This window comes from Athene cunicularia (genome assembly GCF_003259725.1).
Source record: "Athene cunicularia isolate RWA chromosome 4 unlocalized genomic scaffold, athCun1 chr4_part2, whole genome shotgun sequence".
In the NCBI taxonomy this organism is placed as follows: Eukaryota; Metazoa; Chordata; class Aves; order Strigiformes; family Strigidae; genus Athene; species Athene cunicularia.
This window is the reverse complement of record NW_020799099.1, coordinates 29,965,499-29,988,266: the sequence shown is the minus strand read 5'-3', so window position 1 is coordinate 29,988,266 and position 22,768 is coordinate 29,965,499. Positions and strand designations below refer to the sequence as shown.

The window sequence follows — 22,768 nt, the reverse complement described above, 5'->3', positions numbered from 1 at the left end:
CGTGTAGACATAATGTGGTGTGATTACAATGGAGTTTCACATATTTTCCTTTTCGAGCTTATGGTTTCATGATGTTAAAGTGACGTCTCCTTGCATCAAATATGTGAGTAAACTCAACTAGTATTAATGGGGATTCCACTTATATAGCCTGCTGAATCCAACTACGTTCATACTGGCAAGAGTACGGTTAGTATTAAAATGTGTTTGTTCAGTAAAATACACCATAAATACTTCAAACAGGCATCAGAATATCCCAATTGGATTCAGAAAAATAGCCCATAAAATTAGCAGCTATGCAGGATAGCCTACGTGTACTGAAAACACATTGAATTACTATCAGTTGAACTAATACTGTGAACACAGCCATTTGAAAAAGCTAAGGAATTTTTAATATGTGGTTTAAAACTACATATTTTATCTTCCGTATTTGATGTAACTACATATTTTATCTTCCGTATTTGATGCTGGAAATAGACCTTTGAGAAAATGCAGCAAAGAACTAATCTCTTCATTACTATTCTTGTATTATTTATTTTCTAGTTTGTTTATGCTAGTGGTAATACAGAAAGTAGTACTATCATCATTAATGTTCATGACACATTATCACAACAGGCAACTTGCTAATTTAAACAGTGAAAATACCAGAGCCAAATCTTCTTATTCTGTCTATAAGCTGATAGAGGGCACCTCGTTTTTTTGACATTCCATGCTCTCCAAAGCCACCTTTAAAAAGAAAAAAAAAAAAAAACAGAAAGAAAAAGGAATTTTACAGAAGTTAAAAACATGGAATCTTACACCTACAGCAACTATATAGCCTGGAGAGATTAGAAAATACCCCATAAGAACTGCAATGCATCTTAAAGGAAGTTTAACATTCTTCAACGACTCGCATACAAATTCTTCAAGTATTCTTGACAGTGAAATAAAAACACACTTTTAGCTGAAAAACTTTCTAATATGCATTCCAGAATGTAAGCCAACATGTCTTTGTTATTCAGACAAGTCATGACAATTACATCATCTAATTATTATTTGGAGCTTTTTTTTTCCCTGTTGACCTTGACATCCTCAGAGCCATATTGATTGACAGCTAAAAGCCTTACTCTCACAGAAATTTTCTGAATGCATGCCATAATCTTCTCATTTCAAGGGAGGGGAAAGAGGGAAAGCAAACACCCAAAGTTTCATCACAAAAAAAAACCAAACCCACCACCAAAAAAACACCCAAACCCAAAAAACTTACACAAACTTAATATGGTTGATTTTACCATGAAAGATTTGGTTTTCTTTGTCATCATGAAAATAGATGTCAATGCACTCTAAAGGCTTTGAAACATCACATGCCAGTATATATTGCAGTAGGACCTTGCAGGCAAATATATGTCTGTATCATTTCAGAAATCAATGGGCAAGAAAAACTAAGCTATTAAGTAGTTGCTTTTAACATTTACTGTGCCATATAGAGAAAGGCAATGCATTTCTAGCTTACTGTGTCCATTTGATGCACCTGCCACATACCCACTTCAAGTATAATTATTTTGTGGCTGCACATGCCTTTGCAAGCACCAATTAAATCAGAAGAAAGAACACTGATAATAGTGCACTAGTCAATAAATCATTCAGAATTGTTCAGAAGTTCATAGTAGGTTGCATTTTAAAATTCAATATCTGTTATAGTACAAAAGACTTTGCAAACTAATTTTGCAACAGCAGAAGTAAAAAGACAGAAATAAAAGGACCATTGAAACGTCCAACCATCACTCAGACCACCTTTCCCAACTTCCCATAAAAACTTTTAATATATATGTAGAAAATATATTTACTAAACAGCAACTTTAAATCATATTAAGATGAGAAAATTCCATATAAGGCAAGTGAGCTTGTGTGGCTGCTCAGTGAATAACAATGTACCTAATTATTTGGATTACACTGTCACATAGTTGCTGGCTCCCTTGAGAAAAATTTTCGAAATTTTTAAAAACATTTTAGATAGATGAGGTAATAGTTCAACACATTCCTTTCCAACAAGTTACATGGTAACTGTAATGTATGCTACAAAGAATATAACAATTCCATTCCTTGTATTGATCATAATTAATGTCATTGTCTCTCATGTTAACATTCATGTTATAAAAAAGTCATGCAGCTAAAGTTTCCAAACAAATATTGAAAAACTCCTTAAAAGCATCATCACAGACATAACAGGAAAAAGAACCCATTATTTAAAGAACCTATTATACTATAATTATTTCTAGGGAAAAAAAAAAAAAAAAAAAAAAAAAAAAGTGAAAAACTGAAGAAAAATTATCTTATATAACTAATTTGTTTTATATGAATAATATAGAGACTTGCAAGCCATAGTCTAAAAAACTAAAAAAAAAAATCCCAAAAATCATATTTGCTGCATCATCTTATACTTGGGGCAGGAGAAGGAGGATACATTTGGCAGTCTGGACTCATAAATAATACATATATAACAATTTAATCAGCTTTACTGTTGTTTCTACTTAGAATGATTATGTGTATTGCTTGAACAAAATGACAAATAAAATGACAGAGACACACTCTGAGAAGCTCACAGATTATCTGACCCTGCAAATCCAGGCAGATAATCCTCACCAAAAAGAGTAGTCACACCATGTGAATCAGAGCCTGTGAGCCTCAGAATTTTTAATTAGTAGCTGAAATGCCACTCCACAACTCCATCTTCACAGAATCTCAGAATCATCTAGGCTGGAAAAGACCTTGAAGATCATCCAGTCCAACCATTAACCTAACACTGACAGTTCCCAACTACACCAGATCCCTCAGTGCTATGTTGACTCTACTCTGAAACACCTCCAGGGATGGGGACTCCACCACTGACCTGGGCAGCCCATTCCAACGCCTAACAACCCCTTCTGTAAAGAAATGCTTCCTAATATCCAGTCTAAAGCTTCCCTGTTGCCACTTGAGGCCATTCCCTCTTGTCCTATCGCTTTTTACTTGGTTAAAGAGACTCATCCCCAGCTCTCTGCAACCTCCTTTCAGGGAGCTGTAGAGGGTGATGAGATCTCCCCTCAGCCTCCTCTTCTCCAGACTAAACACCCCCAGTTCCCTCAGCCGCTCCCCGTACGACCTGTGCTCCAGACCCTGCACCAGCTTCGTTGCCCTTCTCTGGACACGCTCGAGTCATTCAATGTCCTTTTTGGAGTGAGGGGCCCAAAACTGAACACAGGAATCGAGGGGCGGCCTCACCAGTGCCCAGTACAGGGGTCAGATCCCTTCCCTGTCCCTGCTGGCCACGCTATTGCTGACACAAGCCAGGATGCCATTGGCCTTCTTGGCCACCTGGGCACACTTCTGGCTCCTGTTCAGCTGGCTGTCAATCAATACCCCAGGTCCCTCTCTGACTGGCAGCTCTCCAGCCACTCCTCCCCAAGCCTGTAGCGCTGCTGGGGGTTGTTGTGGCCCAAGGGCAGCCCCCGGCATTTGGCCTGATTGAAACTCCTCCAGTTGGCCTCAGCCCATGGCTCCAGCCTGTCCAGGTCTCTCTGCAGAGCCTCCCTACCCTCGAGCAGATCAACACTCCCACCCAACTTGGGGTCATCTGCAAACTGACTGAGGGTGCACTCGATCCCCTCGTCTAGATCATCAATAAAGATGTTAAACAGGAGTGGCCCCAAAACCCAGCCCTGGGGGACACCACTCGTGACCGGCCGCCAACTGGATTTAACTCCATTCACCACAACTCTTTGGGCCCGGCCATCCAGACAGTTTTTTCCCAGCAAAGTGTGTGCCCATCCAATCTTGATGGTTTACACCCAAGTATCTTACCTGATGTCACCTTTGGTTTGTGAAGGTCAGCAATAGAAAATGCTCAGAAATCAAGCTTGTAACTGTCATTGTGTCTGTAACTACGGTAAATTATTTTTTTCTACTTTACAGACATTTTACATTCCTTTTCTAGTTGCTACCAAACAACAACTTATTGGCAAGCTACTCTTTTGGAAATTAAAGTGAAAAAACCAGACCAGACTGTGCAGTTTGCAAAAACAGGCTAAACTACTAGTTTATGAATCAAAATGTTGTAAATTAAAAAAAAAAAATGTATGTAAAGTGTAAACCTGAGTTCTCCAACTCTGTTTTTCTAAAAATCAAGAATGTTGAGCGTTCACTGAGAGCCATCACAAAATCATTAACTTCAGCAGAATTTGTTCTCTAAAGTCCAGTCCCAGTGACCACTGCAGTTGCATTGACTTCTCTTGTGCAATAAAGGTAAAAAAATACGATCCAAATGTGTTAGCAATCCCAACACAATGATTAAATATCCTGAACAGGATACTGTCCAGAGGAAAAGATAATGCACAAATCTCAAGACAGGTAAGGAAATAAATTTAAATAATAGAATATTAAATACTATTTAAAACCAGCTTTAAAATGTATACTCTTTCTGTGGCAATTGACGAAAAGATAAATGCGAAGCTAAAAAATAAAATTAGAAAATCAAGAAAAAAAAGGAAAGTCATCAGCCAAAGAAATCACTTGACTGCATCCTCCTTAAGGGGGAATGACCAACCTTGCTCTCTACATTTCATCAGCAAAACTAGAGCCTGAAATACCTTCAAAGCCAATTAAAACTATTTGTTTTAATCGGGGAAGAGGGGCAGGGAAACCGCTGACTCTATTAATGTTTTAAAATCCAGTCTTGATCTAGAAATGATCGAAGGTGTTGCTGCCTTGAAAAACCAAGTGGCTTTAAATTAATTTTCAAGTTTTTATAAAAATAGTCTAATCGCATCTAACTAGGAAGAGTAAAAATATTTTAAATACATCAGTATTGAAAGGTTAAATTGCTTCTTTGGTCTGAAAAATTATTTTCTGGTTATTTCTCATAGCGTTCCTTATTTCCACATATCAGGGATCATCGAATTAATAGTAGCTCAGTTCAGGAACATATAGAACATGTTTAACAGAAAATAAATTTCAATTATGCATTTATGCATTTTCTAATAGCATTTTTTCCATGCTTTTCCTAAGTAACTTATTTTTTTTGGTACCATAACCTGGAAGTTTACAAATTCTCAGTTATAAACTTACAAATCAGAGCCTGAATGCATAGATATTTTTAGACGTTAGACAGACATCCATTTAAGTCATGGATTATGTTTGCTCTCTCTCACACACACGTACACACATATATTTCCACATAAATAATATCTCTTTATCTATCTGTCTGAATATCCAACTGCCTGTGTTAATCAGATTGCAGCTTCTGGTACTAATACACTGTATGTTAATAACCGCAAATAAACATGTATTAAAATGTCAGATAAATAGTTGCTTTTTAGACAAGGCAAATTCTATCAAGGATGACATGCTCTTGTGTTGCTTCTAGATCTGGATACAGATCTGGATGAAACTGACACAATAGCAAAAAGAGGGGTTGTAATCCAAGATTCTTAGTCTCACCTCCAGGATCTCCATAGGGCATTTGGGCTCTGCCATTGGGAACTTTTAGCAATGAAAGCAAAGCTTCATACAATTTCCTTTCCCACGTGACCACCTGCAGAGTGGACTTACGGTTCCTACCAGCTTCTGCTCTTCAGTTCAACAAGGTATTTTTAATCAGAAATGCCAGAATAAAATTAAAAATTTTGCTTTTCTCTTTCCCTAAAACAAATTCATACTCATTGTTTAATAACTTTTAACGTGTAAACTAATATTACCCAGTTACTGACTGTCTACATTTAAAAGAAATCACCTTCTATGCAGAAGTAAATAACAGGAAAAATAAGTTAAAACAAGCTTGAAATATCATACCTGTGTTATGGCCAAGTCTTTCATTGGAGTGCTGCGTAAGGTCAATCGTCCTGTCAATTTGAAAGATTTTTAAGTCTTCATCATCTAAGGCAATATCTCCCCAAAAGACAGCTTTAAATAAAAAAAAGCTCAATTTAATTAAATAATTTATTTAGACATTAAAACCAATCTGAAGACTATAATGCCATGTTCCAACATTTGGGAAAACATATGACAAAAATGTATTTATATCACATATATTTTCTTACTAATCTATATTTTTATACAAAGAAAGGAAACTACATAGCAAAAGACAAATAATTTTTTTCAGTGTTCTCCTAAACGGAGAGTCTTTTCAATTTCTTTACACATTGCCTAATTTCAATAATTTAAATGTAATGTCAATTTATTAACAAATTTTCAGCATGTGTTGTTTTCTGTAAGTAAATACAACAAAGCATAAAAGACACTGAAACATGTTAACATTTGAACTATGAAGTCAAAAACATATAGTAATGAGAAAATACAACCTTTAGATTTCCTAACATCTTTCTGAAAATGACAATTATTTGAAGTAATTTTTGTTATGTTCCAATACTTTCTATATTACTTTTGCCTCAGAGAATTAATATGTTTATCTGCTTCCTGGGACACTGAATGAAAAAGAAAAAAAACTTTTATTTTTCATTTTCCTCTTGGTTTATTTGTATGCTTTCTTTTTATAGTTAATTAGGAATCTTTCAAATACTTTACTTTTCAAAGCTCCAGTTTCTCTTTCTTCTTTTTAACCTTTCTTTGGCTTTTTCGATGGGTTTCGTCTCTCTTTTCCTGTTCTCTTTCAGGCTCTCTCAGGTGTTTTTGTTTTTTTTTTTTTTTCTGTTCAACTTTTGCATAGTTAACTCATCTTCCCTAAACTGCCATCACAACTCAGTGAACCAAGATATAGGCTCACTTGCAAGAATTCAGAATCTATAACCTCAGTCTTTCATCTCTGCCTATTTTTGCTGAGATTTTATCCTGAGATCTCCCTGCCAATTCAAACTTATTATTAAAGCTGAACTCAACAGGCTATATCCTCAACTGCTGTGAATGAAGTCAACAGAGCATATACCAATTAACATGAGCTGAAATGATTGTTTATTATCTTTATCCAAATTCTTCCTTTTACCTCTCTTCACTGCCTCTGCCAACAGCTTTATTATTTGTCCCCTCACAGTCACTAAACCGCTGAGTTCAATCTCAGTGTCATCTTCAACTCTTCCCCTTCTTTCCCCCCTAGAAAGACAACATTAACTCTGCTTGGTTGTTCATTAGACAGTTCCACAGCAAATTGCTTTTTCTGCTTCCATACGACTAAAATCTTGTCCAACGTCCAGCTGTTACCAAATCATTCTGTCTGGTCTACTTCTATTCAAACGATCCTAAACATTATTGACGAGTATTATTTTTCTCTGTCCTTTATATTACGTTGTAGAGGCTATTCATCTGATAATATTCTCCAGTAGTTTCATGTTGCTGCAAAAGTTACCTTTTTCTTGTTTATTGATGCTCACATTCATTAGTATTTAATCAAATCTGTATCAAAAAAGTCTTTGCTTAAGCAAAAAGATGTGTATTTCTAAAGAACTCTCAGATATTACATTAATTCCTTCTATCTCCGTTATTTTTCTTGAATGCAAGGCAACTAGGAGACATCACATTACAAATGCCTTTGGTCTGCCTTGTAAAATGCCTTTAAAAATATAGATCACCTAAGCAGAGTTCCAAATGAAAATGAAACTTTTCAATTACAAACATAACCAACTCTTATGTCTTCCCTAAATATAGATATTTCCATGCATATAAATTGTACACAATAAGATAATGTTTCTTAGAAACCACAAGGATTTGAGACCGTTTCTGAAACTGTTCAGCCACTTCTAACACATTTCTGAACACTTCTGAGGGTTACTATTTCCCTATGTTCACATTAGGCACATCTTTCTTCTGGCTAGTCTGCTCTCACCAGTGATGTCTTCTACCACCAGGTCAAGAGACAGAGCTAGTGGCAGTTCTTTTTCCCTTAAGCTTCTAGGAGAAAAATCTCAAATTGTGAGGGGCTTTGAATAGTGAGGGGATAAAGTCAGTAAAGTCCACCTGACCGGAGTTAAGTATTATTTATTATTACTGTTATAAACACCTTCTACAGATTTTTCTTGGATATCATTCATAACAGAGGCCACTGTATAAGCACAATAAAAGATTGTAAACTTTATTAAACAACATAAAATGGTAATTTCAGACTACAAAGACATGATGTGCCCCAGCAGAGGTTACACAGGTTGTCCACACCTGACTCAAGGAAGTGCTAAAGCTTAATAGCAAGCACATTTTTCTTTCCTGGTAATATTGAGAGTTAACAAAAGGAAGGTTCTGAATTAACAATAGATGATGCAAAAAATAACTTGCTAACAGAAACACATTAGCAGAGATCACTTTAGTTTCAGTGTGTAATATTGATGTATAAATATGAAAACCCAAGGCAACTTGAACTTCAGAGAAAATATAAAGTAAAATAAAATAGGTGGAAAATATCCTTCCTAGTCTTGCTAATGCATATCACTTCACTGTGGTGACATTCACTTTGCAATGAAAATACAAATGGTAAAGACTAAACCCACTGAATTTGTCTGACATAAATGCATTTAATTTGTGTCCACATATACAACATATACCCCAATGTTCAGGCAAGGTGTAGTAACTTTGCTGGGTTAGAAAGGAAAACAAAGACATGCTATTTATGTTAAACATCTGGACTGCTAGCTAGTTTTTGATTAGCAACCAAGCACAAGTTTAACAATAATATAACCATGTTAATATAACAGTAAGTGCTGATGCAAGTTTGAAGTAATTGTAAACAAATAATCTGCATGACCAATAGGACCTACGTTCTCTAATGCATTAACTAAATAGGAGTTAACACTAAAGAAAGAAATATTACTGTTTGTTTAAAAGTATAATGGACAGTTTGGAGTTTTCTTCAGGCCACAGGTTTTTTTTTTTAAATTCTGTTTCACAGAAAAAGACAAACATGTAAAAGACAAACATGATGAAAGGCAGAAACGGTGACTGAATTAACTCATCTGACTTTAGCAACAATTTAATAATTGCCACTTTACTTTTACTGAAATAATCTGCGATTTCCTGTATTAATTTCATTGCAACAGGGAAGATATAGACCTAGCAAAAGAAACAACAGGTAACTGGATGCTCTTTAATTTCAATATAGTCCAAACAATCAGCAATGAGAAAAAAAGGGAGCTAATAACTGCTTTTTAACAAATACACCTTTTTCCCAGTGAAAGATAAGCACTGAATATAAATTCTGCCCTTCAAAGCCTGAAGCACAACCTCATCTAAATTATAAAAAAAAAAAAAAAGCAGGTATCTCCCATGACTGTTAAAAGTATCTAATTTTTTGGAATGTCTTTGTAAGTGTCAAACTACGCTGTAACTAAAGAAGACCATATTTTTATCTCCAGCCTTAAAATTTTTATGGCCTCAAACTATCTGAAGAAGTCACTCTATATACTTCATCCCATCACACACCAATCTTAACTTTACAGAAAGCAAGCAGAGGATTGTTTGGGAATGCAAGGCATGATGTTAAAGACTTTAAGAGCATGTTAGGATTAAGAGTTTTAATAGCCCCCTCTAAGGAACTTCTGACAGAATTGACCTGTTCAGCTCTGCACCTCCTTCATTTTTCACAGATATTTAATTAATGTTTCACCCAGAAAATTAACAAGAATCTGATAACCAATTCAGTTAGCATTAAAAAAAAAAAAAAAAAAAAAAAAAAAAAAAAAAAAAAAAAAACCACACACAAAAAAAAAAGAAATAAAGGAATGGAAGAACTTTTAAAATACTTTTAAAATGATCCAAACAGATCTTTAATGTACCTCTACTTATTTAAGGTTACTTCATATTATCTCTTATTTTTTCTATCTATTCAGGAATCATGAAAACTTGATGTTTACAGGGAGCTTTTTCATTTAATTTCAAAATGCAAGATTGACAATAACCTTAGGAAAACTATGTTAAAAATCTGATACAGCATTAATTACAGGGGGAAGTATTTAAAATATCTTTTATTATATATTGGTTCTTAATAGAAAAGAAAATTGATCTTTTTGTCCAATACTTGATAAAGAGATATATAACCTGTTCTATCAGATTTCATGCAACTTTAGTTTTGAAAGGGGCTTATGTTTTATATGGCCACTACATATGCATTTACAAAAATTCAGAGACATTACATGTATCAGTTTCAGAAAGATGGACACAAACTGATTACGTGGTAAACGTATGTTTTTCTGTAACTATGAAGAAGGATTTATGTGGAGCTCTTAAAACAGAAAATGCTATTCACCAGCAGATGCAGTCCTGCTTTCACACAACTCAAAGCCCTCAAGTCAAATATCACCTTCAAAAAAGTCTTATTTTATTAAAAGATAAAACACTGCCTTATATCTTTGCTATATGTAAACAGTCAGCTCAAAAGCTTGAAAACAGGAAAATAAAGTAGGTTGCAAAAGATATCTGCCATCCAGAAAAACACACTTTAATATTACCAGACAAGTAATGTGATTGGAAAGGAAAAATAAGATGATCTATGAAATACAGATCAAGCACAGGAGCTACATCTACATTCAACTACTTGTAACAGGAACTATTATTTTATCATAAATAATTAACTCATCTGCAAAGCTCTCTTTGCTAATGTACTGTCTTCCAGCAAGACCATCACTGCATTAAATATCCAGTGTTCTAAAGGAATAAAATGTGCTACGAAGGATAGGAAATAAAAATAAATACATATTTTTTTTTTAAATGAGATGAAAACTATTTTAAGTATATGGATGTACACACACTGTGTGAATCAATTAGCATATACAGAACAAAAAAAAGGCTTTCATGACTTTCTAGAAGACGGTCAGAAGTCACAGAACAAGAAATAAAATGTGGTTAAATCCATGAGGCTGCAATATGGTAGGATGGCTCATTCTGGGATTTGAGATATCAATTAGCAAATAAGTACAGGAGTATATTCCTCATAATTGCATTAACAAAATTATCTACATCAAGCTTCCTTCATGATTTGTCCTACAATTACTAATGTAGTAACTAATAACTAATTTAATAACTAATTTAGTAATATTAGTAACAAAGTATAAAATACAACTAAAATTGCTTGGTTTTGCCACTACAGCACAGCAGTGTAGCAGAAGAAAACCAGCTCTACCTTGGGCTGAGCCCGGGTCACCCAGCTACCAAGGACAGCTCTAAGAGACCAACACCGTCTGAGACCACTACGCTCCAGAAACCATTTTCATAGCGTGATTTGTTCTGATGACTGTGCAGGCTAAGAAAATGTTCAACTCAGGTACAACTTTCCCACATTTGCAAACTTTGTGAAAATAGATAAATTCTTTCTTAGACATTCTCAAACTGAGATGCAAACTGTGATCAGCCACATAGTTCTGCAAGCAAGATGGAGAATTGTGATAGGGCGATTACTCCTGTACTGAGAAGATACCAATGAAAGGATTGAAGCAATATTAGAAGACATTTTAAAAGCAAAGCCTCAGATTTTGGTATGCTACTGGGATTGGAAAGCACAGAAGTTTATGCTCTAACCCCTTCATAGAAGCTGCCAAGAATAGACAACAGAAATACCAGAGTTAACTGCAAGGCAAAACTGAAATCTCAAGAGCTCATTTAAAGTCTTTTGATGGAAGGTGGGACACCCAGCACTTTTTAAAGTCTAAGCACTAATTCATGCGGCAAGAGGTGCCAAATGTGTTTTGGCCCAGCTTCAGGGTAGATATTCATCTAAACCCACATGTGCAGCGGTTCCAATTAGCAGCCTCTTCTATAGCTGAGTCATTGAGTACTTCCCTGTAACAACACAGCTATGTGCATATTATAGTTTATCTTGATGAGTCATTTTGTTCCATACAATCCATTCATGGCTTACATAACTGCCTCTAATTCTGAATAGAAGGAGGAAAATTTAGAGCTAAATAAGTGAAAACAATTTCACCTCATTACAAGATAGACAACATACGCTACTATAATTAACATGATTTTGTATTTCCAGTCTTCAAAACGATTCAGTCTTTCCGAGATTTTCAAGTACAATACACTCTTCTTAGAAATCATTAAAATGAGAACAAGACAGGGCAAATAAAAAATAAAAGATCAGTTGTGCAACCACAAGCATAAGACTGCATGCCATATCCTGAACTCCATTATTGCTTATGAGTGCTATCTTCAGCCATAACCATGGAATAAATCGCCATGTTACCCCAGAGAGTTCACAGAACTATCAAAAGAAATTTATAAAATGAAGTTGATGTAATCAAGTGTTTGATAATTATCCAAATCAGTTTGACTTTTATTGAACAAAAACATGACAGGAAAAAAAGTTAAATAGAACTCTAATATTAAATAGAAGACCAAGGCAGCCTATTTTCACAGACACACCAAACCAAGAAATTAGCTACTTCATTAATTTCTCCATGCAGCATTTTCAAATCTGTGCATGACTATGAGCAAGTGTTAGTGAAAACTCTTGATTTGCTTGAAAAAGCTCAGGCACACCTGAAAAGGGATAAAAAACCTCTGACAGGATCCTTCCATGTTCCTACTTGATGTAAAATATCATGCTCATCAACACTCATACCAATTCTGTTTTTCAAGACTCCTGCTTCAAACTGCTTATCAGAAAGCCACAATCTTCCCTAAGGAATGTATCATTTCCACTTCTATCAGAAAATAAAATAATGATGGCAGAATACTTTAAACATCTTCCAGACTGTTTACCAGTCAGAAATACATTCCTCCATTCTTTTGAATGTAGCATCTCTTGACACCACCTTGCATAGGTATACATAAAGTTATCCTGGAATCAGCTAGATTGTGTATGGCAGTGATGTAGCCTTAGAAGCACAAAGTTTAATGCCATTTACTCAAATCTTCAATGACACAGTTTCCCTGTTGACAACATTACCCACAATTCACTATTGTCTCATGTCACCTACTCTTAGAAACTTTCCCTATGTTCCCCATGCACAATGCTTCTAGCTTCCTTCCTTCCTTTCACCATGTGTTCACATTTATAGGTAAGGTGCTGGCAAGGCAACATCTCTGTTGGGGCCAGGTTACACTTGTGGAGCCCCATCTGTGGTACATAGCATTTCACTGCAACTCCTTCACACTGTCGTCCAATCTGCAGGAAGTTATTACCAGACTGACCCAATTAGGACAGAAAAACAAATAGGTATGACCTGACTGTGGACACAAAAAAACAGCTGTGGAGCCAAAGGCAGGAGAAGAGAAATAATTGCTGGAGAGGCATCCCCCATCCTATAGAGCCAGCTGGTTCCAGACATCCCTCCCAGGCACACAGCAATCAGATCATAGCACAGATGGGCTACGGGTTAAGTGGCATTCAGCACTGGGCATGTTCCAAGTTTTTCAAAGCAGAAAACATCTCCAATACAAAGCAAAGCAAAATGGAGTATTTGTGACATTCTTTATCAGGGAAAAGTCTCCACTTACCAAAACAGGCATTTGTAGAGCTTGATCTTTGTGAAAGGGGATATTAATTTGCTAGAAATTTTTCTCCATGACACAGCATAAATCTTGATTTGCAGATGGCCATCTCCGAGCTAACTACAACTTCTACTTTGTTCTTAATTTGAAATTAGTGACTTTTTCATTTCCATTTTTTGTGTTCCTTTTTGAGGGACAGTTTTTGTATTCATTTAAAATTAGTACAAAACAAAACAAAAAAAAGTGTTCAAGAAAGCAACTACTTTGACAGGATTTGCAGTCTTAGGTAAAATGACAAGCTTCGCTCCTAAAGTTACTGAAGTTGAGGACGGGCTCTTTAACAATGCACAGCTCCTCTCTGAAAGGTTTGGTTCTTGGTGAAACTGTTCAGCCTGACAACCTTCCTGACTTTCAGGAACTATCTTCTTTTTTTATGCAGGATCATCATTAACACCACACAGACTTTGTAACTGGTAAAATTTATTTCTCATGTAATGGGTTAACTGCTGAACTGAATGCAAAGGACACTGCTGAGCAAACAGTAAAGATGCTTGCACACTATGTTGGCAAAGCAAGCACCTCCTCTAAGAACTTCCTTCATCACTGATCACTGCCTTTGGCCAGATATTGACAAATCTACTGAGAAATATTCTGAAAGAGATTCATTCACTCATCTTACTATTAACTTTTATTATTATTATTATTTTCTACTATTTCTAGGTTTCAGACTGCAGAGTCAAAGGTAAAAAAAAAAAAAAAAATTGAAACCCATGCCTTTCTTAAAAGCAGTTATCAACCACTTTGAAAGGAAAGCCACACCAAGAAACCAGAAAGATCAACGATTGCCAAAAATATAGGGCAATCAGTGCTAGATTTTCTTACCACTACAAATGCTGACCTGCTTTATATGAAACCACATGTAAGGAGTACCATCATTTCCTGTGTCAGTCACTCCTGCCACTGGGATAAAGCAGAAGCAGTGAGGGGAATATTTCTCCCTCTTCCTGGCAAGGGTGCATGTCACCCCTAGCAGAAGCCACATGTCCCAGTATTTGCTGACCTTTTATTTAGTGATAACATACTGTAGCTTCTGCCATAGGAAAAGCAAGGCTGAAGGGTCATAGGGCTTTTTTGCTGTCTGCAGTCACCTGCAAATGCTGATGACTTCTGCTATAGCTATCTTTATTAAGGAGGCTAGAAAAATACACCAGGTGGAAATTTGGGTCTATAATATCACAACAGTCATAATTACCCCAGTTAGGCCTGTATGACCATTATGATGCTATAATATTCATTTTCATTTTACTCTGAAACTCCATTAGCCTGTGAATAGCCTTAGGGTCAAGATCTACAAAGTTAATTATATGGCTAAGCTTTCTTACAGTAGAAAGAACAGGCTCCATGAGGCAAAATTACCACTCTTTAAAATATAGAAAATACATAAATGCATAAAACTAGAAAGAACAAAATTCATCATTTAAAAAAATAAGAATAGAAATTAAGAAAGCAAAACTTTCTGTACAGAATTATTTTATAACAACTTTTTTTTACATTTTGTTATATAAAATGTTTTACAGATTTTTATTTTCCTCATATCAAACTTCAGGTCAAAATAGCTTCTCTAGGTTCACAAAATAAAATTGATTTTACAAGCAAACTACAATACCTTTCATAACTTTTTCCACATGATTAACAACATCTTTTTCCTCAGAGCAGACTTAGGTATTTTTAAATTAAAATAATACTTTCCTTGTCATGAAACAACTGTGTATCACTTGAGCACAGCACTAGCTTCTTTGTCCCAGAAACTGAATTCAATCAGTTCACCATGTTTATTAAAGGAAAAATAATTTTCTTGTTTTACTTAGCAGTTTTGAAATATTATTTTCCTTCTAACCAGAAAGTAGGAAAGGAGCTAGAAGCTTACATGTTATAGATTCATCCACATGAATGCATTTGGGGACAGCGTTATTATTGTGTAGTACTCTCTGAACTCTCTGTTCAAAACAAATCAATTTCTAGTTTTTCAATCTTGAAGCCTCAGAAAAGAAGGAAGGTAACAATGCTTCTGAAGACAGGAAATAGCAGCAAACAATCAGACACTGGAAACAAAGTTCATTTTGTTTACTGAAGTTTTGCAGCTCTTGTGGTCTCCAGTCTAACTCCTATTAGTATAACTTGGGAAGAGCAAGTGGGGTTTCAATGTTACTAGTAAAGCTCACTTAAGTAAAAAATCATGTGACCCAGTGAAGACATAGGCACTTCACAGGCCAGATACCCGCAAAATAAAAACCTCCAAGGAGCTTGGAGTTAGCATCTGCACTCTAACTAGTCAACAAGCATGGAAACTTTCACCACATGACTGTCATACAGAAAGGGTACCAGGGGAACGAACCAACATCAAGCAGAAGTTGCGAGATACACATTCTTGAGCAAAGACCATCAGGACTACAAATCTGGTCCATGCTTCCTCTCCCATCATTAAGAAAAGGCACGCAAGTTCAAGCAACAGAGGTTGAATGGAGCAAGGAAACCAAATCACATGCAACACAATGGAGAAGTGAAGAAAAAGAGGTAAAAGAATATGACTACTAGGAAGACCATTACCATGCAGAAGGCAAACAGCTACAGAGTATTTAATTTTAGTCACCTACAATGACCTGTTTGGGGGATTTTTTGAGAGAGAAAAATTTTAGTGAGGTGGAAGAACTAGAAAGACCAAAATAATTTCTGACTTTTTCTAAATGTTTATATTTCAGAAGATAGATGTAAAATCCTTTATATGCTTTTCCACTTTCCAGACATTAAAAAAAGTTAGGTTCCAACCCTTTCAGTGGAATGGCGATATTGAATTATAAGCATTTCAGAGAATAAAATCCTTCTCAAGAATGAAGAACAAAAATACTAAACCACTCAAAATTCACCTAAATAGACTATAGAGGGTATGGGACAAACCAGTTTTGGATACAACTTCAATTTAATATTCTAGCTTTCAGTGACAGAGTAAATTTCAGGGTCTAAAAGTGTTGTTTCTGATAAGCTGAAGGAATAGATTTATATACATTACAGGAGAAGGAGTGGTGCCCAGGTCTCGAGCTTTTGCAAGCATGTTTTCCTGGGGGTTTCCTGCTTCACTCAGGCAAGTCAGATATTAATAGTGCCCCTGGAAGAGTCCTGGTGCAAGGGCTGGAGAGACCGAGCTGAGCACGAGGATGGCTAGGGCCAGCAGAGCACAAGCACCATAAAGCAGCCTCGAGGGGAAAGCAGCAGTAGCTGTCTGGGGATTTGGAGAGTAAGCCAGGAAAAGGCTAATTTACAGAAAAAAAAAAAAAAAAAAAAGTTGGGAACTACTGTTTAGCTAAGATATCTCACTTTGGAAATACCAGTCTTCAAGAAATTTCACAACCATGTCTTTCCTCTAGTGCTACAGATTGTTACTATGGAGTAGAAGTGGATAAGGAACTCGGTAATAAATGAGAACTCCCTTAGCAATTTTGTTGTGCTATCACAATAAGAGGCCAAATATTAATACAGTAATGCTTTCTTTAAAACTTGGCATCAGAACATAATAAACATGTTACATTATTTTTATAGTGTAACAGCACTTATCTGTGTGGAAATCCACTCCTTCTGTACCTTTTCCTCAACTTTGGGAAATTAAATGTATTTCATTTTCCCACAGACATAAAATCCCAAGTAGGCTAAAGTAGCACCTCTAAACCAGGAAATCCCTAAATAATCACTATATGCAAACAAAGATTTATACAGAAAGGAAAGTACAAAACTGAGGGATTATCTGACATTTGGGATCAAGGTTCGCATCATACCACATGAAATAAATGTTGCTCCCTTTACACCATCTTATATTTAAACATGAAGAAACATTAAAATGTATATAAATAAACCTTTATTTAGGCTTCATAAGTTATTTCTGTTATCAGCTGCAGCTTCTTATTTCAGGCATTTTTGTCATGAACATCACTTAAGTCACTCCATCTTGGTTTTAGCACATCGTTCTGCGACCTGGCTCTGCAGAAGAGACAAGGAAAGGGACTAAACAGCTCTTAATGCTGCTTGTTTTGGCAGTTGTCCTATGCTTAATACAACAAGTTCTGGGTATTGGATAAAAATAATTCTATATTCTCATCGACATATTCAATAAATGTCTTCTACGTTATTTATTTGTTACTGGAGTACAAGTTCTAGTCAATACAGCTAAAAAGTTGAAGGATGATTGTTTTACTCTATATCATCCAATTCACGTCATGGTTTAAAATAGAAACGATGAGTCCCATTCATCACAACTATTTTGTTTACTTGTTACTGGATACTGATTTTTTTTTTTTTCAGCATTTGTAATTTTAAGGGGTTGTTTTGTTGTTGTTGTTTTTTTTTTTTTTTTTTTTCCCATGGAGACTCTGCACAGCTGCTGGTTATTTTTTGGACACAGCAAGTAAAACAGAAACTGAAAAAATATCCTCAGAGTTAGTGAGGTGACAGTACATGTACAGTGAAAAATCACTGATGTTATATAATGCCTAATATCAAGCTATTAGAATTTAATGCTCCATACATCTGAATCTTACATAACTTAATATTCTGAGCAATTTTAACCATGATAGTACTTGAGATAGAATTTATACAATCATTCTAATATTTTGCCTCTTGATAGATACAATGAAACCTCATCACAGTTTTGCATTTGTTCCCTCTTGAAAAACACTATTCTGCTATAGAAAAACTGCTGCATAGCTGATGAAAGTTTTTGGTTTTTTTTTTTTAAAATCCTTGTTTTTAAACAGTGAAGAGTATTAGCCTTTTGCGAGTACCCTGCTGCAAGCCAGCAGAATCTCCGCCCTGTTCTGAAGAGAATTATACATGCTGCATGCAGTCCAAACTTACTCACTTCCTAGGTTTTGGCACTGTTGGTAATTCAAGTATCATCAACAGAACTGAAGCAGAAGGAGGTCGGGGAGAGGGCGATAAAAAAAACCACACAGCTTCAACTGTCTCCTGTGCCTACAGTTTTTTGCAAGAGTGCCTTTATCCCCAAACTTGTGAGGCTGCAACCACTATTGCCACACCCAAGCTGACAAAAAATTGATTAGGTTTAATTATGCATATTTATAGCAGTGTTTTACATGAGCACTGAAGAGTTTGCTACTTGTTTGCAACCAATTACCAGAGTAATGTACCAAAAGAAAATTAAGGAAAAAGCAATCCAGTAACGAAACGCACCTATGAATCCCAAAGATTTTATTACAGACAATCTTGTGGTGTAAAATGGTAGCTATGTAAAAGTTCAAGAATTTCACAAATCTTAAAAGAAAGCAAATAGTTATACCTTGGTTAAGCTTCCCATTACCAGAAAGTCAGTCTCATGCTGATCCTCATTTCATAAGGCATTTTAGTTTGTATGTTGAACAGAAACACTAAAGGGCCAATCCAAATAACAGATCCTAACTTTTTCTCCACGCCTATTATTCTTCTTTTCTTGCCTTCATTAAGCCACTGCAGCTCCTTATGTACTGCTTACCACTAGATTTCTTAAACTGCTTTATAATAGCAGCCCATATGTTAGCAGAAACAGTGTACCATGGTCCATTTGCCATCCCACTCACAGATACTGCTTCTCCTATTGCAACTGCAACAGTCTTAATTACAGCTGTTGTTTACATTATTACAGAGAAGACAGATACTAAGTATTTAATGGGTTTTAATGTCTTTGGGTTTTAATTAATAAAGACCTTACTGACTAAATAAGTCTCAGAGTATTTTTAGATGTCTTTTAACACAATTCAGCAGCTGGAACAAAGGATGTGAGCCAAACATGATGTTTCTAGCCAGCTCACCCTGGGCTAGCATGGTCTGATGGCTATGAGGGGTGTGTCTTTTGACAGCACCACAGTGGTGGCCTCAAGTAACCTCTTAATAGATCTCTGGAAATAGGAATTACACAGAATATTGCAAATACTAGGCTTCCTTCAAACTCAGAGAAAATACAAATATTTCATCTACCTAACATGTAGAACAAGCATGCCAAATTAACAATTACACTTTTCAGAGGATTGTTATTTAGCTTATTGCATTTAGGGACTAATATTTCAAAATTCTCTAATTATTAAGATTTTAGGAAATAGGAAATTCTAATAGGTTCCTTAACTCCTAGATTATCTTTATTCTTTCTTCATTCTTTCATGCTTTCAAAGATAACTATTCATAAATAGACATGAATATGTAGAAAACCACAGGAAAAGCACTTGACCAAGTAAAACTTGAGTGCTCAGAAAACGTTGCTATCTTACTTACCCCTTGAGTAGATCGTATGTATTATTACTGTCTTTATAAAACATTGTCTCTAGCAAAATGTTCAAATGTTAAATAAGAAATCCTATCTTATCAAAAGGCATACTCCTCTAAATATTTGAAAGACTTATGCTCCACATGTGGGAGAAAAATAAAACCAACCCAAATATAGAAAACATACACTTTCTTCTATCCACTGTCTCTTGTCATATGCATCCTAGTCTGTAAATCATAATCCTAAACATCCACATTTCTTACGTAAAAGCTGTGGCAGTACACATGCTTGTTTTAAGTATTTCCCTGAGTTAATACAAGAATAACTGAAAATAGAATTCCTAGTAAAGGACAAAATGGGAGAATTTACTAACCCAGTGCTCTGAAGCAATGCTGTTTAAATCAGTCAACCCATTGGTCTTTGGATATGAGAGTGTTCAAATAATACAGTGTATTCTGGGACAGACAAGACTTCAAGTGAATGACCTTGGACCACTCCCAAATTTTGGAAAGGAATGCCAGTCACCTAAACTTGAAATTTTTTGCTCACAACTAAAATATCCACAGACTGTCATTCTACAGAAATTTATCTGCTTGAAGCTCTTCTAGGAAGGATTATAAAACAATATTCCAGATTGTAGATTTGTAGCATGAATACTGCTTCAGGTATTAGAGAGCTGTAATATTACACTCTTATTGCGAAAGTCAGTGTCTTCCAGTTATATTATTCCCCAAGTTATTCCCCAAGAATATGACTCCCAGAAAGAAAATAATTTTATCATAACATTACTATTCTGGTATAAAGACATCTAAGTGGAGAAAATTCATTCAACTGTCATATAAAAATTAATCTGTAAAAGTGCCAGTTAGAAGCACCTTCACAGATGTGACATTTGAGGTTTATAAATTAATCTTGCAATTGTCTAATTCTGAAAGTACATTTGTTTTATCCCTGAAGAGGAAAAAAGCCTAACAATTTAAAGATATTCAGCTTTTTGAAACAACCAGTAGAAAGAGTTCAGAAGAATCTTTTCAAAATTTCATATGCATTTTCAACTGCAGAACTGATATATTCATCTTAGAACTAAAATATCTACAGAGGTAGACGCAGAGTAGATAGACAGAAACTGTCATGTAATCTGCAAGACATAATGTGAAAGAAAAACAAAGAAAATCCTGTACTAGAGGACTTAAGATTTTAATTTCTTTTTCCATAGCAGACAAAAGCAAGAAACCTAGCTCTAGATTGTGAGTATAACAGGAAACTGTCTTTGTGGCATCCTAAAAACTCTTAATTTTGATGAATGTCTTAGAAATTCATGAATGCACAAGGGACACTTCAGAAAGCAGTAACTGACCTAATCCAAAGTTTGAGAACAGAAGACATCTTCATGTGCTAAAATGACTTCATTTGTTTTCATAAAACATGGGAGGAACATCTGGCAGGACAGAAAAGGATTCTGGAGCTTTTTAAGGCAGAGCTGAAGTTAGCGGGAGGGATTTGGGGGTTGGATTTTTTTCTGGTTGCTTGTTTGGCTTTGCAAAGAGGTGCATCACATTTCTGGTCCGTATTGAAGAGCTAGAATCTTAGAGTCCAAAACTGGATGGAAAGGATTGCAAGGTTACTACAAATCTTGATAAAGTATAGTAGATTAAAGTTCTGCAGAGTGTGGATTTTAAAAGATTCAAACAAAAAACTGCAAAACAAGCATCAGTATTATACCACCTGCAACAACTCCATCCATTTGGAAAACACCAAAAAGCTTCTGAGTCACTAAAATCAATACTTCTATTTGCAGTCTTGTGCCTGACTGACTAGACTGATTTATTTGTGGCAATTTGTGATGCCTCAAAAGTTATTTATTGGATTTGCACTAAAACAAATTGTCTTGATAAAATGAGACAAATCTCAGGGAAATAATGTACTCTGCTAACTCCACAGGGATATTTTCAGTACTAACAAAAATCCTGAAAAGCAAAATGCAGCTACCATTGCTCTTATTCCACAGGCTGTACTGAACAAAGAGTAGCGCCAACTACTGGTTAACTAACGGTGATAACCACCCCATACTCCCAGGACCCAGCACAGAGATACACTGCATTGCAGGGCATCTCACCTGTCAGCGAGCTACCCCAGGGGATTTCTCAGGCGGTGTTGCCCTACAAAGAGCACCCCTAGCCTCTAGTCTCAGCAAAGCTTTGTGTGCAAGCATGAAAACACTAATATGCTAGACTATTGTCACTAGATCAACAAATAAGTTTTCTTCAAGTATGGAATCGAGTATTATTTGTTCCAGTATGGGAGTATGCAAATAACCTTTCTTCCTAATGATTACATAGTTTTCCATTTAGTAAACTGATTTTTCCTGTTCTCCATTTTTCAAAACCAGAACTAAAGTCACTTGTATTAGTTAATTTATCTTATTGAATTTTCCCTTTATTTAACTCACAAAACATAAATACTGGGTGAAAGCAGAAACTTTAAAACATGATAATGTAACTTATGAACTAATATACCTGTTATTTTTCCACATTAGTTTCCAGTTTCCTTGTCCAATAGTATCCAAATTAAAAGTCCAATCATATATCCAGTCAAAATTGTCATGGAATACCCAGAAGTTCATTGTTTTAATAACACAGTAATACAATAAAAAGGTTTCATTCTGAAGTTTTATTAACATAGGAATACGTAACTGGTTGAGCTACTGAATTCAGAACCCTGCTGGCACCATCAACTTTATCACATGCAACTTCCCGTAATTTTTTAAAAACCTTTTTAAAAATGGCACATTCCCTTCATATTCCTAATTAAAACTTTTTCTGTGATACTTCAGATTTGAAGCTGAACTTGCTTACTTGGCTTTAGACTTCTTTTTTTAAAAAAACATGTTAACACTATTACTCAATTTTCATAAACCAATACCACAAATTAAAATGTAGAAGCCATTCCTACTATGAGTTTAAAATACACAAAGTCAAAGACTACAATTTTCTGACAGTATTATTGGAATTCCTAACATGCAATAAAATTCTCTAAGAGCATTTAATTGATAACATAATTCATGTTACCAAATAATAATAATGTTAC

The 22,768-nt window shown here is 35.4% G+C and overlaps 1 protein-coding gene across 1 annotated transcript in view; it reads right to left on the bottom strand.

The window, feature by feature from the left end:
- Positions 1–22,304, bottom strand: part of TLL1 (tolloid like 1) — a 93,816-nt gene extending 71,512 nt beyond the window's left edge. Inside the window, exons 1-3 of the mRNA XM_026847965.1 lie at positions 22,198–22,304; positions 5,803–5,930; positions 643–723 (exon numbers count right to left, since the gene is read on the bottom strand). Coding sequence (XP_026703766.1) covers positions 643–723; positions 5,803–5,930; positions 22,198–22,304 — 316 coding nt within the window. The remainder of the gene's footprint in view (positions 1–642; positions 724–5,802; positions 5,931–22,197) is intronic.
- Positions 22,305–22,768: the final 464 nt, after the last annotated feature.